Genomic DNA, 17,654 nt, shown 5'->3' with positions numbered 1-17,654 from the left:
TCCTGCTTGCTGTCCTTAAAAACACATAGAAGCTCATTTGAAGGTTGATACAACTCTAATGTGCATTTCTCAACTGGATAAAGAAAGTTGCTGAAGTTTTCTAACTATAACATCAAAACCTTTATATTACAGTTTAAGAACTATACTTAATACCAGTAAAAAAATTATAGAGTACGTATTTTTAATGTGTAACCAAAATATCTATAAATCAGGAGGAGAGACAAGAGAAAGAAAATTAACTACTGTCTTAGACAATTTATTTGTTCACCGTCTGCCCTTAGGCAAGACCATAGACCTTATGACCTATTTCCGGATGGGGAGAGGAGAGGAAAAGAAGGAGGCACACAAGCATTAATTGATAACAGGTTTTACTGTGTCACCTTATGTAACCCTCCAGCAGTGCTTCTCAAGGTGTGTTTCACAGATCACTAGTCCCACAAGATGCTTGGCCACCAAAAGCCTCTGTAGCTAGAGAATCAGGGCAAATGTGCCCTTAATGGCAGTTCACATTGTCACAATGCTTGTTTAGTGACTCTGGGAAAGTCCTGCAGTAATGAAACTTGTTTAGCTCTGCTCAACCCAGGATTTCCAAAACTAATTTGAACACAAAATCTTTGTTTCTTTCTTTTTTTTGTTTATAGGCTTGTTTCTCTTAAAACCAGCTACTATCTTTCATGGAAATTTAGGGGATTTCTCTATGCTTCAATTTTTTCATCTATAAGTGGGTGTAATAATAGTACCTATTCACATGAGGCTTAAACAAGCTAATATAGGTAAAGCACTTAAATCATGTCTATCATATTGTATTACGTATTTGCTATTGTTATTATTGATTGATTGATTGATTGATTGATTGATTTTGAGATGGACTCTGGCTCTTGTTGCCCAGGCTGGAGTGCAATGGCATGAGCTTGGCTCACTGCAACCTCTACCTCTTGCCTCAGCCTCTCCAGTAGCTGGGATTACAGGCCCCCCACTACCACGCCTAGCTAATTTTTGTATTTTTAGTAGAGATGGGGTTTCACCATGTTGACCAGGCTGGTCTTGAACCCTTGACCTCAGGTGATAAACCTGCCACGGCCTCCCAAAGTACTGGGATTACAGGCATGAGCCACCGCGCCCGGCCTGTTATTATTTATGCATAGTAACATGGTTAGTGTTGTTATCATTGAATGAGCAAAGCCAGTGCTGTTGTTTCATTCACTTTGCATTTACTGAATGTACAGTGTAGTAAACTGTACACAAGGCATTAGGTTAGAGTTTGAGATTTTATGAGTCAATACAACAGGACATAAGAGGGGAAGCAGACATGTCAGCTAATAAGTTACAAAGCAAAGTGGTAAGAGACTAGCGTATCTGTGATATGAAGCTAAGTGTAGGATCTTGGATGTGGCAAGGGGATGTGGTACACAGGTGTGGTAGATTGGAGCCAAAGTGTGAAGGACCTTATGTCCAAGCTCAGAAGTTTGAGTTTTATCCTGTAGACCACAAAGCGAGCAGAGAGTTGTTGTGCATGAGAATGACATGATCAGCCCTGTTTTTTAGGAAAAAAGCTTGACAGCTGGGGTTGGAGAAATGAGAGAAAAGGAAGCAGGAAAACAGCGGGATTATGAACTGAGGCAGTGGCATTGGGAATGGAGAGGGCATATGTTAAGAGACATTTCTGATGTAGAATTGATGAGAATCCATAGCCAATTAGTTGCAGGAGAGGTAACAGAAAATATACTCATGTAACAAACCTGCACTTTTACCCCCTGAATCTAAAATAAAAATTGAAATTACTTAAAAATTTTAAGAAAGAAAAAAAGAAAAATGGAGAAACCAAGGACAGGACTGGCATGTCAAGTTTGGGAGATTGTATAAACAGTGATTCAACTTAGTTTTATAAATAGAGACACTGCATTTTTCAGAAAGAAACTGATCCATGTGTCTACAGCCTGCCAGCAGTTTTATAACAATGACCTTCTTCTCAAGGGAGACTAATTGAACATATGTGTAGATTGCTTGGCACGACTCATGAAAACTATTGGTAACACAAATCAAAAGTGACTAACTCAGTAAGTAACTTACTGGAAGTATATGGAAATATACATTTAAAAAATAAATGTAAATGCCATATACGATGTTAGAATCATAGTGAAAATTTGCTTCCTTTCTGCCTACTCACAAAGCTTTATACATGGCTCTGCTAAAGCACTTCTAATATTCTTATTATATTTATTATTTTATATGTCTTCCTTCTCCTTTTCTCCTTTCCCATTTTGAACTTTTTGGTCCTGGATCTTGTCTTCATATTTTCAGATCCACCCAGAATGGATGCATAGTAGGTACTTAATTAATGGTTTGGGTATATAATACTTGAAAAAAAATTACTCTGATTTTATTCTGAAAATAGAAATTCAAAATATTCAGCAATATTAGTTATAAAATATCATGTAAGAACCTTTTGCATGTTTCCTATATCTTCAAAATCTTGAGCTGTATTGGCCTGCAACATATATTTGAACTGCCATGTTACATGAATATTAATGGAAAAATAAACCCAAACTCTTGCTTTGATGTTTATTAAATGCCACTTTCTCTGACTTATACAGCACCACACGTTGTGGCAGGGACATTTTAAATCATCTTTTAAATACCAGCCTCTCTTCTCTGTTGTGGGACTCCTTATTGGCATGGCCTTCTCTTTGAAGACACAGGAAGCTCTAGTCACCTGGAGATGTTAAGCCATTAGGTTATATCTTATATAATTTTTTGTTTTGTTTTGTTTTTTAGTTTTTTTGTGTTTTTTTTTTTTTTTGAGACAGAGTCTCGCTGTGTCACCCAGGCGGGAGTGCAGTGGCATGATCTCGGCTCACTGCAAGCTCTGCCTCCCCGGTTCACTCCATTCTCCTTCCTCAGGCTCCCGAGTAGCTGGGATTACAGGTGCCCACCACCACGCCCGGCTAATTTTTTAAATATTTTTAGTAGAGATGGTGTTTCACCGTGTTAGCCAGGATGGTTTCGATCTCCTGACCTCGTGATCTGCCCGCCTTGGCCTCCCAAAGTGCTGGGATTACAGGCGTGAGCCACTGCGCCTGGCTGTATCTTATATAATTTTATCAGAAGTTGGTTAACTGCTCTTCCTGCTACTTCATGCTGTGCTTATAAGTATTTTAATTTACCTTTATGTTCTGCCAGTTTTCCATTCTCTAACATATCACACAAACTTAAGTGATAACAAAAAAGACATTATCAGCTTCAAATTCAGAACTAATATGCTATTTTTAAAGTTCTTCAACTCCAAAATTAGAGCGGCATATTATTTTCTGCTATCTACTCTGTTTAATTAATACCCAGATTATAAATCTCACCTGCAGAGAGACATCCTTGTCTCTCAATATGAAGACTGTGGAAGGTCTTAAAAGTTGTGATAATTATTCATTCCACCATAAATAATTCTACATAAAATAATGTATTCATGCCTGTGTTACCCCCAGGAACATAGATTTATACCATCTATCTCCTTAAATATCTCTAATATTTCTTTTTATTTTTAGAAGAGGACTTTATGCTTTGAAAAGGAAATGTAACCATATTCTCTGCATCCCAAACTTGTTTTTATTTAAATATGTAGCTTTTTCAATCTAAATATTTTTGTCTAATCTCAAGCCTTTCCTGCTTTTCTGTAATATGCCAGGATTTCTTCAGGTGTTAGAGGAATTTCATCTACAGGAATAGATGAGGTTCACAAGAGGATGCTTTCTCCAGGGCCATGTCAGGAACTTTCGTCACTGAAAGTATGTAGCCATCTTGTTGTTCAGTAAAAGGAATGCTTTCCTAATGTGTCCAGCCGCTATATTAACATTTGTCTTTGTATGGACTACTTTTTCTTCAGGTGATTATAAAACATTCCGAAGGTCTGGAAATCTGTAATATAATTCTGCGGTTTCCTCTAGTCCTGCAATCTCTCCATATTTATTCATTGTTATGCTGATACTTTAAGCATATTTTTATTAGAGATGTTATTACAGCAAGCAAGAAAAACTGTAATGCATGAAACTTTAAGTATTAGTTGCCCTTTAATTATATAACCATTACTGGGAATGATTTCCATAGCTTCTCTAGAGTGGGTAAAATTCTAATCTCATTGGCATATATTATTTATTTTATAAAACTCTGACCATTTAAATATGTCAGCGATTGTTTGTCAAGTTTTGTATAGTGTGGGGACAGAGAGATGGTGATACCTGTCCTCTCCATCATGAAGGTCATGGCTGACACCCCTATAATAAAGTCAGACTGACAAAAGCATAACATTTATTTAATCAAAGTTTTACATGACATGGGAGCCTTCAGATTGAATGACCCATAGATAGAGGGAAAGCAGTCTGAGTTTATGCATGGGTGCTTTAGATCTGATGAAGCAAGAAGAGCGTGTAGAGATGTGATTGGACAAAAACGGTACAATCTCATAGTAATAGACTGAGGTTGTGGAGAATGGGACCCAGCAAGGCCTGTGTGTTCAGATTCTTCTTGTCCTCTCTGAGCATGCATTCCTTCTGGGTATGGGGCAGGACCCACACTGGAATGGAGATCTTATAACCTACAATCAAACAAAGTGGTCAAATAATTGCTTTACAGCCAGTTCTTAGAAAGGCGGGGGAAAGTTAGAGTAGTAATTTTAGGTTTATGGATGGCTTTGAGAAAAGGGGTTCTGGTTTCCATGACCCAGCTTGGAGAAAAGGGATTCTAGTTTCTATGGCTTGCCTCAGGGGAGAATGAGAGGTAAGAGACAGGAGGGCAAGAGAAGGACAGAAACCACTTCTTAGGCTGCTTCTGAGGCTTTCACTTCATAGTGTCATTTTCTGAGCCTCAACAAAAGCATATACCTTTAGTTAGTTACACACGGACTTCCAATTTTTTTAGTACTTAAAGATTGCATCACTTACAAACTGACATTGTTAATGCCCTTTGCACTATTTACCATTGATTTTATACTGTTATCCACACATTTCCCCCTTTTAAATCAGTAAAATTTAATTGTTAGACAGTTAATCAGAGTTCCAGGCTTGGCTCTGTAATATATGACAGCAGAAGCAAAATGGTGTATTTAGCAACAAAACCTAGTTGCTTTGACCTTTTACCTGATTTTTCTTTCTTATTTTGATGGTGCATAGTTTTTAATTTATTATCACTATTTTTAAAGTCAGCACAATGAAACTAGTTGAAAGAACCAAAAACAGTATTTCAAGGGGGCAAAGAGATACAATAAAGATTTATAAATTGTATGCATGTTACTTTATCTTTGAGTATAGGGGTAACTGCAAACTAAAGAAATAGTAAAACGTCTCCATTGAAGTGTTTCCCCTCCTTCTTCCAACTGAAAGCAGGTCTTCTCTAGTCTTGAAGTTCCTATTAATTACCTGGGGCTAAAGACATTCACTTTCAGTAAGTAAAGAAATCCAGATTTATCTTGTGACTTGGTTGAAGTTACTTGGTGGCAAGAAAGTGAGTTCCAGTAATGAAAGCTGGCAGGCCAGGATTTGTGCTCCACTCTGTTGGCATATGAAATTACAGCACATCATTCAAACAAAATCAATAATCCAACTTTTATGTCCTTTGCTAGGTACAGTGAAATTTTATTATTCTGTGATCATTTTATTCTTCCTGGATTACGTCATGTGCTGTGGCAGTAAGAGAAGCAGCTCAAGTAGATAGAGTATATAAGATCAAAACTTGTGTTTTTACCAATGTGCCATAATGACCGTATGATATTCAAAGAAAGATGCTATAAAAGTCAGACTCTTATTTCTTTAAATCATCGCTGTAATATCCTGAATGATATTAGGAGGTTCAATTTACCTTGAGAAAGAATTTTGCTCCTTGGTGTGGAATGAGCTTTGTCAGCTGTGGTATTCCTTAATTGAGGCAAATGGAATCAGCAAGAGATAGTTTGTTTTAACATAAAAATTGATCTACATGAACAAGGAGAGAAAATCTACATGATCATATTCTTTCTCCTTTGATTTAGCTTCTTCTGCCTCGCTCCTTTTCTATGGAACTAGAGTACTTTTGTAGAAAAGATGAATTGTTCTTATGGAAGATCTACACAGCCATAAAATCTAGGTAATAAATTACTTTAAAGCATCAGCTCCTAAAGTATGTTTGCATAGTAAAGTATGGACCATGCCAAAATCCAGGCTTAAACATTTTCTCCTTGTTATCACCTCGTTAAGCTCCCCACGTCTGAGCCATGCCTCCTACAGTCACAGGTATGGTGCCACTAATTAAGAAGAAGGGGCTCATTACCAATTCTCATTCACATCAATTGGAGTTTTAAAGCCAAATCCCTGGACTGAAAATTTACCCCCTTAATGTTCAACACAGGTGAACGAATAAAATCATTTAAATGCCTGTATCATGGGGTAGTGCAAATGTGCTCTCCAAGGATGAACAAATTGCTTACTGCAGTCTGGCGCTAATCCCATTGCTCACTAAAAGGCAGGCAGAGCTTTGAAGAAAAATACTATTTGAAGGGAGACACTAATGGGGAAAGGAAATGGGGAGATGGGGACTAACTAAATATCCAAATTATCATTTGGATATATGTCATCCTCTGTAAGAATATGTGGAAAAACAAAATTGACAAAAGATTGTTTGAAGCAGTGCCTGACAATTAAGTGCTCAACAAGTATTATTTGAATCAATGAATGAAGAAATAACTGTTCACCAGTTTAACTTGCTAATGAAACTTACTTTCACATGCGTCCATGTGATGAGACCACCAAACAGGCTTTGTGGGAGCAATAAAGCTTTTTAATCACCTGGGTGCAGGTGGGCTGAGTCCAAAAAGAGAGTCAGCAAAGGGAGATAGGGGTGGGGCCGTTTTATAGGATTTGGGTAGGTAAATTACAGTCAAAGGGGTTGTTCTCTGGCTGGCAGGGGCGGGGTGGGGGGGGGTCACAAGGTGCTCAGTGGGGGAGCTTCTGAGCCAGGAGAAGGAATTTCACAAGATAATGTCATCAGTTAAGGCAGGAACCAGCCATTTTCACTTCTTTTGTCATTCTTCAGTTACTTCAGGCCATCTGGATGTATACGTGCAGGCTTGGGCCCAGAAGCCTGACGCTTACCTGTCAGACTCAACATTTGCTTGAGAACATCCTGTATTATATTCCTTAAGCCTTCTTCTCTAATTTTCATGTCCTATAGGTAACACTGTAAATTATTTTGTTGTGGGATGCTCTTGAGTTAAGAGATTTTCAAATGCTTAATTTTGTGAAAAGTTAAAATGTGTTGATTTGTTTGATTTGAGAGAGCTGTTCTGCAGTTCATTGAAGTGATACATCAGAGGGAAATAAGTCTTCTTGGAAAACGAAATCAACCTTCCCTTGTCTTAGATAATGCTTTCCCTCTTTTGTAAACCCTGAAGCTAACCAATATAAACTAAATTTCTACTTTTTCTCACAATTTAAACAATGACCCGCCGGGCGTGGTGGCTCATGCCTGTAATCCCAGCACTTTGGGAGGCCAAGGCAGGTGGATCACAAGATCAGGAGATCGAGACCATCCTGGCTAACACAGTGAAACCCCATCTCTACTAAAAATACAAAAAATTATCCGGGTGTGGTGGCGGGCACCTGTAGTCTCAGCTACTCGGGAGGCTGAGGCAGGAGAATGGCGTGAACCCGGGAGACGGAGCTTGCAGTGAGCCGAGATGGCACCACTGCACTCCAACCTGGGCGAGAATGCAAGACTCCATCTCAAAAAAAAAAAAAAAAGCAAGAACAATGACCCAGAAATATTTATAAATGTTTGCCCCTAAACTACATATGTATTAGAGAATTGCTTCTGATTTCATAGAATCATGAATGACATGATTGATAGATTATTGTATAAATTGTTCATATTTTTTTCCTGAGTGGGCATGTGGTTCATATTTAAATCGCACTAACAATATGTAGCATGAATAGCCTCCCCCCAAAAGTATAATGACTTTCGTCTAAATTTTTCATGAGTGTCAGATTCTTTTGTGATGTTTCTACCTGTCAGTGGTAGTTACACGATCATAAAACATTGTAGCTGGAAGGAGTCTTCAAAGCCATCTAGTTAAATCCCCACATTTTACAAATAAGAAAATCGAATTCCAAAAAGTTTAATTGACTTACCAAGCTCATAGGCTCATAGGACCTTACCTAGAATTTTGTCTCCTTATCCCCAGTTGAGCCCTGGTATTATTAATAACGTGTAACTCAGCACAGCTCTCTCTAGCTTCACTCACCCATCCTAAGTTTTCTTCTTTCACAATCCAAAGTTGTTTTAAAATTGTAATTAATCAGAGTAAAAGAAACTCTTGAAAAAATACTCTTCTGGATATATGGGAAAATCACTGCTTTTACTTAAGATAGGCTTGCCTTACCACCTTATAAGCATTAACTTTTCATCTTTTCACCTGCTTAAAAATTGAAAGACAGTGATAATGGATGCATAAATGCATCATGGGATGAATAAATTGTGTGTTAGAAAAGAGAAAATGAATGTGTTTGTGAAAGAGCGAGCACATCAATCAGTGGTTGCATGGTGTTTGCACCAGAGTGTCCAGGGGACACCTCACCAATCAATCATTCAGGAAGCTCCCTCCAGTTTTCAGAAGGAGAAAAAGATTTTATACTAACGTGCTATAGAGAAAGCCTAGCATTTAAAGAGGTCATTCAAGGGACTCTTCCAGTTCCCAGAGGGGAGGAAAAAGTGGAAAGGGGGCAAAATGCCATAGTAAGAACTAGTTTGGAATTTTAAAAATTCTGATTATGTTATGAATTATTCTCATTTTAGATTGACTCAAAGGCATTAATTAAATATCTTTTGGTACATCCCACACTTACCTGAGCATAAAAAATTGACATTTGTATATAGCTTCTGCCTTCAAGGAGCTTAAAAACTAAAAATGTTTATTCTTCAGAGTTTTTATCACGATACTGAATTAAAATCCAATACTGCTGTTTTCCTTGAGCATTAAACATACAAATATTTACTGAAAATATTTGCTTTATGAATCATCCATCCAGTGGTTATTGGTCATTTGCAAGATACTACATTAGCTGCTGCCTTGAAGTAGCTTATACACTGGTAAGGCAAATAAAATTAGTTTATAAATAATTATAATCCAAAATAGAAAGGAATTAAGTGACAGAATTGCATAGGCAACATAGTCTATTCCCAAATTTCCAAGAAGAGAAAGAGAACCACAGAAACATGAAAGCTTTGCCCAAAATAATCTCATTACTAAACTGTAGATCTGGGAATTGGCTCCCCAAGTGTGGCTCGGTTCTCAGTAGCATTTGCTCCTGAAGGTGGTGTACTATTTGCATAGCTAATTAAAGCAGGATGCATATTGAAATGCCTTAATAAAATGTTGCCCAGTAGTGAGGAAGACAACTACTCCCAATAAAGTGATTTTGTAAGCAGGAATTATTTCTTGCTATACTGTTCCTGACAGCAAGACTTCATTTACTGCTTAATGGTCATTTTTTTTTTTTTTGGCAGTAAAAATAGTATTTTATTCCACCCCCACCCGCCTTCCCTCCCCCTGCAACCCCCAGTACAGCTTTCCCCTCTCGTTCCCACAGCAACCTTACAATAAGAAAAAAAAAAAGTTTCAGGGGGCAGGATTGGAGGGGGGGAGGGGATATGGGTAAAAACAGTCAAATCACAATAGGAATTTTTCAAAATAGGTTATTCCACTTAGTCATCATCTTCTCCCTCATCTTCAGGTTCTCGTTTTCACTTCTGACCCCTTTCTTCTTCACCGAGCTCTTCTTCATCTTCCTCATCATCTACCTCTCCATCGTTAAAACCTTCTTCATCCTCCTCCTCCTCTCCACTCACGTCCTCCTCTTCACCTTCCTCCTCCTCCTCCTCGTCCTCCTTGTCTTCCACTACCTGAGCATCTTCATCATACTCCTCCTCCTCCTCGTCCTCCTCGTCTTCCACTACCTGAGCATCTTCATCATACTCCTCCTCATCCTCATTCTCCTCGTCCTCATCCAGGCCCTCCACGTAGCCCTCAGCATCCGAGTTAGGGGCCTCCTTGTCGTCCCGGACATAGCTGTCGAGATATGTGAGTTGCAGGAGTAGCTTGAACACATTTTCTCGGTAGTCGTTCAGGTTGGTTACCTCGCAATTGAAAAGGTCTAAGGTCTTGAGGTTTTCTAACTTTTTCAGTGGCTCTGTTGTGCTGAGGTCTTTAATTTTGTTGCCACTTAAATTTAGATGCATGAGATTCGGACACTTTTCTGCCAATACTTCCACGCCCCCTGAGACTCTGTTATCGCTTAGTTCAAGCTTCTTAAGTTTGTTTAACTTTGGTAAGTTTGCGATTGAGGTGAGGCCTACGTTGATTGTACTTAAGAATTCCAGTTCTTCAGATTCATCTGTGAGGCCTTCGAGTTTGCCTTCATTCAACCGACTGTTGTCCAGGACAAGTTCTTTCACATCAGAGGGAGTCCTATTCCGGTCTAAATGAATCCGTCTGCCCATCTTCATCTCTCGCACTCTCTGCAGAGGCTCCCGCGCCGGCGGAATTCAATCAATAAAACGGCCGCGCATTTTAGGACTTTGAAGGCTCAACCAGCTCCGCTCGGTCCTCGAGCCCCCCGCACCCGCGGCGCACACTAACCTCAATGGTCATTCTTTTAATGCTGAATTTTTAAATAAGGAAACTGGGAGAGGTTTTAAGTAAAGATTACCATCAAGTAAAATTGTAGAGGAAAACCCAATACCTAAGCAAAACAATGCCTATGTGTATGCATTCCAACCCAAGAAAAACAGTATCAGTCATGATGTACAGTATAAAAACTTCCTTCAACAACTCACCAGATTATGTAATAGAGATGAGCCACTTATCTATCGACTTTATCCACTAGGAACAAAAATAGTGTTTATTAACAGAATACATTAAAAGTGTCATAGAAAGCAGTATGTAAGAGCCCCAGTCTTAAGAATATTGAGTAACTAAATAACTTCCAGATTACAGATTGAATTAAAGCAATTATTCTTACTGGTGATGATCTAAACTAATCAGATCACACTGGTTTACAGGTCCACAAAAAGAATATCAAAATCATGGTCAGATTACCATTAGGATACATATAAATAGTAGATACCTGATTACCAATAACACTTGAGATTTTCTTTTTTTTTTTTTTTTTTTTGAGACGGAGTCTTGCTCTGTCACCCAGGCTGGAGTGCAGTGGCGCGATCTCCCCTCACTGCAGGCTCCACCTCCCGGGTTTACGCCATTCTTCTGCCTCAGCCTCGCGAGTAGCTGGGACTACAGGCACCTGCCACCATGCCCGGCTAATTTTTTTGTATTTTTAGTAGAGGCGGGGTTTCACCGTGTTAGCCAGGATGGTCTCGATCTCCTGACCTTGTGATCCGCCCGCCTCAGCCTCCCAAAGTGCTGGGATTACAGGTGTGAGACACCGCGCCCAGCCAACACTGGAGGTTTTCTAACATGCGATTACAATAAGGCAAATTCCTTTACGGGGTTTCATGGCCTATACTTGCTACTTTTTAACTATACTAAATTATTCCTGTCTGAAAAACTTCACCAAAATTCAGTTTGATGCTTCTTACTTTTTGACTACTTATATGGACCTAGATATCAACTTTACAAAATGAAATAATTATTTTTCCATGAGTAGTATAATGCTGACTTAATATGGCAGATATCTGGTACCTCATATTTATGCGTATGAGAGTAAGAACATAAAATTTAATGCCAGAAACCTGCGTGGTTCTATCTAAATACTTGATTAGAAAGCACTTTGTTCTTTAATTCCATCTTATCACAGATTAAACTAAACATATGTGGTGGCATTATTTGAATATATTATTAGTCCATGTTCTCTTTTGTTTCTTTTTTAACTAAGAAAATACTCATAACACAAATTAAACTTTGAAAGCACAATTAGTAGTTTCTAAGTTGAATATTCTCCACTTAGAAACTGTGGAAAAGTACTGCAGTACACTTTCTTGCATCTCAGATAGCAAATCTACCACAGTATATATAGCACACTGTGAGAAAGAATAATATTGTAAGCAGAGACCTTGATATATAGGAATTCAAGTATTTGAGAAAGAACCCTCCATTTTCAAAAGCTAAAATCTGGAAGACTATAAGTTTTTATGAATTTGAAATTTTAAAACAGTGTATATTTTGGGAAACACTCACACACTCAAAACTGAATTTTTGGTAGGAAGAGCCTGAAACTGCAATGCAATCAGGCTCTCTCTATTCTTTCCGGAGCCAACACAAATTAATTCTTACATTGAACACTTTCATAATTGCATTTTTTGAAAGTACGATATCCACTAGTGAAATTCAGAGGTGAATAGAGCATTTATTCTCTGAGTTCTAATATTTGTATTGGATTTTTTTGCCAAGTGATCGACCTATGCACACACATTGAGGAGACTGTCTTAGGCTAGGAGATGAAGACTTGTATGCAGGTGTTTATAAAGGAAGGTCAGGACAGGACAGAGAAGGAAGCCTGGCACAGTGCAGCCTCAGACAAAAGTTGTCTTGCATGGGAACTCTGGAATATACTTAAAACCACAAGGTTGTCCAAACCAAGGCAAGGGAACTGGACTTTCCTACCTCTGGACTAGACAGTCATTGGAAAACTCCCAGGCTCTCTTTCACTTGTGGCCCAAGTGGCTCCAGTCGCTAAAGGGAGTGTGGCTGTTATACCAAAGGGAAGTGAATGCCCGGAAATGGTAAAAGGGCTTCTGGACAGAGCACTGACAACATCTCCTAAAGGTTGTTTCCCAGATACCAGAGATAGAAGTAGAGCCTGACTGAAGGCCTATGTTTTCCTTGATATCAGTTAAGAATATTTTGATTTCAGGATACAGAAATGGAATGATCTCTTTTCAGATGTAGCTTGATCCAGTGTTCACACATCATCATCATTTTATCTCTCAATTCTACTTCCTCTGGATTTACTCCATCCTGATAGGACATCCCAGTAGCTCCAGTTTCTCTCCTCATTGCCATAAGCTGTTCCAAGCTTCATATACCCATACCACCAAGCACCAAGCCAGTACAAAATAGAGAATCCATATCCAATTTTCCCCACAAAAATACTGAATTACTTGCATTGATACAGTTTAGATCACATGCCCAATCCTATTTTAGTTGACAAGGCCAAGAAATGCAATATTTTCATTGGCTTAAGCCAGCTGTTACATGCCCATTCCTAAATCTGGCTTAAGCCTATGAGTGGAGTCAATATTATTCAAATGTCATGGTTTGGTTGTTGTTAATATTAAAAAGGAAAAAGAAAGTACAATTATAAGAAATTAACAAATAGCCACTGATCTCTTGTTCTTATTGTAAATTTTGATTTGTTGTATTCCGAATCTAATTTATTTCAAGCTGTAGACATGGTAATGTTTGAGCTAAATTGTGAACCCAGTTGGAACTAGCAGAGTTGATTTGAGTGGAAGGAGAAACAAAGAATGCTCAGAAGTTAGGCTGTGGTATGTGAAGCATGGGATATACCACCACCACCACCTTATCACCCCACACCTGCACACAAACAAAAGAAGCCTTACTATCATGCTTACTCTGTTGGAACAGAAGTTTGCCATTAAATGCAGTTTTTTAAATTAGATGTCTCAGGAATTTGCTACAGGCTCAATCTGGGGCAAGCCAGAAGAATCAGCCTTAGTTACTTAGATGTATGACTACTTCCTAGCCATTTCTTCATTCATTCACTCAATAAATAGTAAGTACCCCGTATATACCAGGTACTTTTCTAAATATTAGAAGTACAGTGGCGAGCCAAACATAGCAGGTTCCTCCTGTTGGGGGTTGGGGGCCATACACAATAACAAACAGGCAAACAAATAAAGTAACTTTTGAGAGTGATAAATACTATAAAATAAATAAAACAATGAATTTAAAGTCAGGGAAGCAGAGCATGTATCTGAAAGGTGATGTTTGAGTGGAGATTTGATTGACAAGAAGCCAGCCATGCAAAGATCTGCATTAAAGACAATGAAAATATTAAGTACGACTGCAAGAAGTAGGAATAAACTCAGTACATTAGAGAATAGAAGAAAAAAGCTGGTGGCTGGAGTGTGGAGAGTGATGAGGGGTGAGGTGGGTGCAGTCAGAGAGGACATAGTGCCAGACCCATATCCAAGACCTTTGTGCTTGTCTGTAAGGGAAGTTAGTGTTTGGCTTGAGGTGAACTTCAAATTCCTGCTGTCTTTATTCTTCAACTGTTCCCAGGGAAGAAACCAGGGTTCTTTAGGCCACTGGAGCATTCCACAAAGCCCTGACAAAGTCTTGATGATTCCTTTTGCACAACTAATTTTCTTTTATTGATTTTGTAACAGTGTACCTTAATTTTTTCTTATTCTAGAACCTGTACAAGCTTATAAAATCCAAGATTTTTAGTTTTTTTAACAGCAAAAAGAATTTGTGCCATTTTATGTCTTTTGTCCCACACTTAATAAAATACAATGGAGATTGTTTTATGTCTGTACATGTAGTACCCCTTCATTTATTTATTTATTTATTTATTTTTGAAACAGAGTTTTGCTCTTGTTGCCCAGGCTGGAGTGCAATGGGGTGATCTTGGCTCACTGCGATCTCCACATCCCGTGTTCAAGTGATTCTTCTGTCTCAGATTCCCGAGTAGCTGGGATTACAGGCGCCCACCGCCACACCTTGCTAATTTTTTTTATTTTTAGTAGAGACGGGGTTTCACCATGTTGGCCAGGCTGCTCTCAAACTCCTGACTTCAAGTGATCCAACCACCGCAGCCTCCCAAAGTGCTGAGATTACAGGCATGAGCCACCACGACCAGTCCCTTCATTCTTTTTCACGGTTGCATGATTTTTCACTGATGGGTGTATACTTTATTTTGCTAATTGTGTGTTGATGAATATCTAGATTCTTTTTAGTATTTTACTATTGTAAGCATTTCTGCAGTTGCACATTATTGTACAAATGTCTTTGCGTTCTCTTGCAACTATTTTTGTAGGATAAGTTTTCCATAATGGAATTGCTGAGTATGAGAACTAAGATAAATATTGCTAGGCTGCCTGTGAAAATGTTATACCATACTCCTCCCATGCTTAGCAAATACTAGAACCTATCAATCTTTTTTATTTTTGCAAATCTGATAGAAAAAAGTGTTGCAGAAGTTCTTATTTTAGTTATCTATAGAATCTTGGACTGTTTCCCTTCATGCCTTGAATATATAAATACATATTTTTTGTTGCTGTTGTTTGTTTGTTTTTGTTTTTTGTTTTTTTGACACGGAGTATTGCTCTGTCACCTGGGCTAGAGTGCAGTGGTGCGGTCTTGGCTCACTGTAACCTCTGCCTCCTGGGTTCAAGTGATTTTCCTGCCTCAGCCTCCTGAGTAGCTGAGATTACAGGCACCCGCCATCACGCCCAGCTTATATTTTGTATTTTTAGTAGAGACAGGGTTTCACCATGTTGGCCAGGCTGGTCTTGAACTCCTGACCTCGTGATCCACTCGCCTTGGCCTCCCAAAGTGTTGAGATTACAGGTGTGAGCCACCACGCCTGGCCTTGCCTTGAATATTTTAACTCCAGGTTCTGTGTCAATTATTAGTGATCACAATATCCTTCTAAGGTAGACAAGGCTGTCTTTCCAACACTTGACCTACTCTTTTTCATCCAAAGACACTAAATCTCTTGGTCATATACTGAGCCAATACATTGAGCCTTGTCATTACCAATAACAGCAAGCCCTGTATAATCTCATTTTGAGCACCTCACTCCCTGATTGCTACCTCCTGTCTTTCCAGTTCACTCTCAGTAATACTGATACAGTTTGGATGTTTGTTCCCTCAAATTTCAAGTTGAAAAGTGATCCCCAATATTTGAAATACAGCTTAGTGGAGAGTATTTGAGTCATGGGGGCAGATCTCTCATGAATAGCTTGGTGCCTACCCATGGTAATGAGTGAGTTCTTACTCTGTTTGCTCCTGTGAGATCATGAGATTGAATTGTTTCAAAGACCCTGGCACCTCCTCCCCTCACTCTTGCTCCATCTCTCACCATGTGACATGCTGGCTCCTCTTGCCTGCCACCATAAGTAAAAACTTCCTGAGGACTCACCAGAAGCCAAGCCAATGCTGGCACCATGCTTCCTGTATAGCTTGCAGAACTGTGAGCCAAATAAATCTCTTATTCATAAATTACCCTGCCTCAAGTATTCCTTAATAGCAACACAAAACAGACTAATACAAAAACAGACTAATACAAGTGCTGTGATTACAGAGATGGGTGGAGCAAGATGGCAGAAAAGAAAGCTCCACTGATTGTCCACCCCCAACAAGGACACCAATTTAACAACTTTCTACACACACAAAAAAGCACCTTTGTATGAACCAAAAATCGGGTGAGAACTCACAGTACCTAGTTTTAACTCTCTATCACTGGAAGAGGCACTGAAGAGGTAGAAGAAATAGTCTTGGATGGCCCATGCCACCCCCCTTCCATCTCCCGGAAGCAGCAGCGTGGTGCAGAGAATATTTGTGTGCCCTGAGGAGAGGGAGAGCCAGCAATTGTAAAGCATTGAACTCAGTGCTGCCATTATTATAGCAAAAAGCAAAACCAGACCAAACTCAGCTGACACCCACCCAAGGAGGGAGCATTTAAACGAGCCCTATTTAGAGGGGAATTGCAGATCCCACTGATGGGAACTTCAGTTCCTGCAAGCCTCATCACCACAGTCTACAGTGCTCTGGCGCTCCAAATAAACTTGAAAGGCAGTCTAGGCCACAAGGACTGCAACACCTAGATGAATCCTAGTGCCGAAATGAGCCCACAGACAGTAGACTGGAGGGGACTTGTGACCTACTGAGATACCAGCTGGGACGGCTAAGGGAGTACTGGCATCACCCTGCCCCTAAACCCAGGCTGCACAGCTCACAGCTCCAATAGAGACCTCTTCCTTCAACTTGAGGAGAGGAGATGGAAAAGTGGGAAGGACATTATTTTGTATCTTGGATACCAGCTCAGCCACAGCAGGATAGGGCACCATTCAGAGTCTTGAACCCCCTTTCCAGGCCCTAGCTTCAGGACATTTCTAGACACACCTTGGGACATAAGGAAATCTGCTGCTTTAAAGGGAAGGGCTCAGTCCTGGCAGGATTCATCACCTGCTAACTGAAGATCCCTTGAGCCCTGAATAACCAGCAGCAATACCCAGGTACTATGTTGAGGGCCTTGGGTGAGATTCTGAGACTTGCTGGCTTCAGGGGAGACTCAGCACATTCCCAGTTGTGGTGACTACAGGGCAAGACTTCTTCTCTTTGATAAAAGTGGGACTTTGTCTTGCACCTTGGATCCCGACTCAGCCACAGTGGGATAGAGCATCAAGCAGACTCTTGTGGTTCCCAGGACTCCAGGACTTAGCTCTTGGATGGCATTTTTGGACCTGCCCTGGGCCAGAAGGGGAGCCCACTCCCCTGAGAGGTGAGTCCTAGGGCAGGCAGCATTCACTGCAAGCTAACTGAAGAGCCCTTGAGCCTTAAGGGAACATTGGTGGTAGTCTGGCAGTACACCCTGTGGGTCTGAGGTAGTGATGGCCACAAGGTGAGGCTCCTCTGCCTTTGGAAAGGGGAA

General features: G+C 39.7%; 2 protein-coding genes across 4 annotated transcripts in view; one reads left to right on the top strand and one right to left on the bottom strand.

The window, feature by feature from the left end:
• Positions 1-17,654, top strand: part of DPH6 (diphthamine biosynthesis 6) — a 445,531-nt gene that overhangs the window by 299,012 nt on the left and 128,865 nt on the right. The gene's annotated exons all lie outside the window — the stretch shown is intronic.
• On the bottom strand, positions 9,644-10,521 carry LOC129014073 (acidic leucine-rich nuclear phosphoprotein 32 family member A-like). Its single transcript, XM_054451054.2, has one exon. It carries the CDS (start codon positions 10,519-10,521, stop codon positions 9,760-9,762), a length of 762 nt encoding a protein of 253 aa, XP_054307029.1. The 3' UTR covers positions 9,644-9,759.

Source organism: Pongo pygmaeus, chromosome 16, assembly GCF_028885625.2.
Source record: "Pongo pygmaeus isolate AG05252 chromosome 16, NHGRI_mPonPyg2-v2.0_pri, whole genome shotgun sequence".
NCBI classification, from domain to species: Eukaryota; Metazoa; Chordata; class Mammalia; order Primates; family Hominidae; genus Pongo; species Pongo pygmaeus.
The sequence above is the reverse complement of the archived record's forward strand: the minus strand, read 5'-3'. Positions and strand labels throughout refer to the sequence as shown.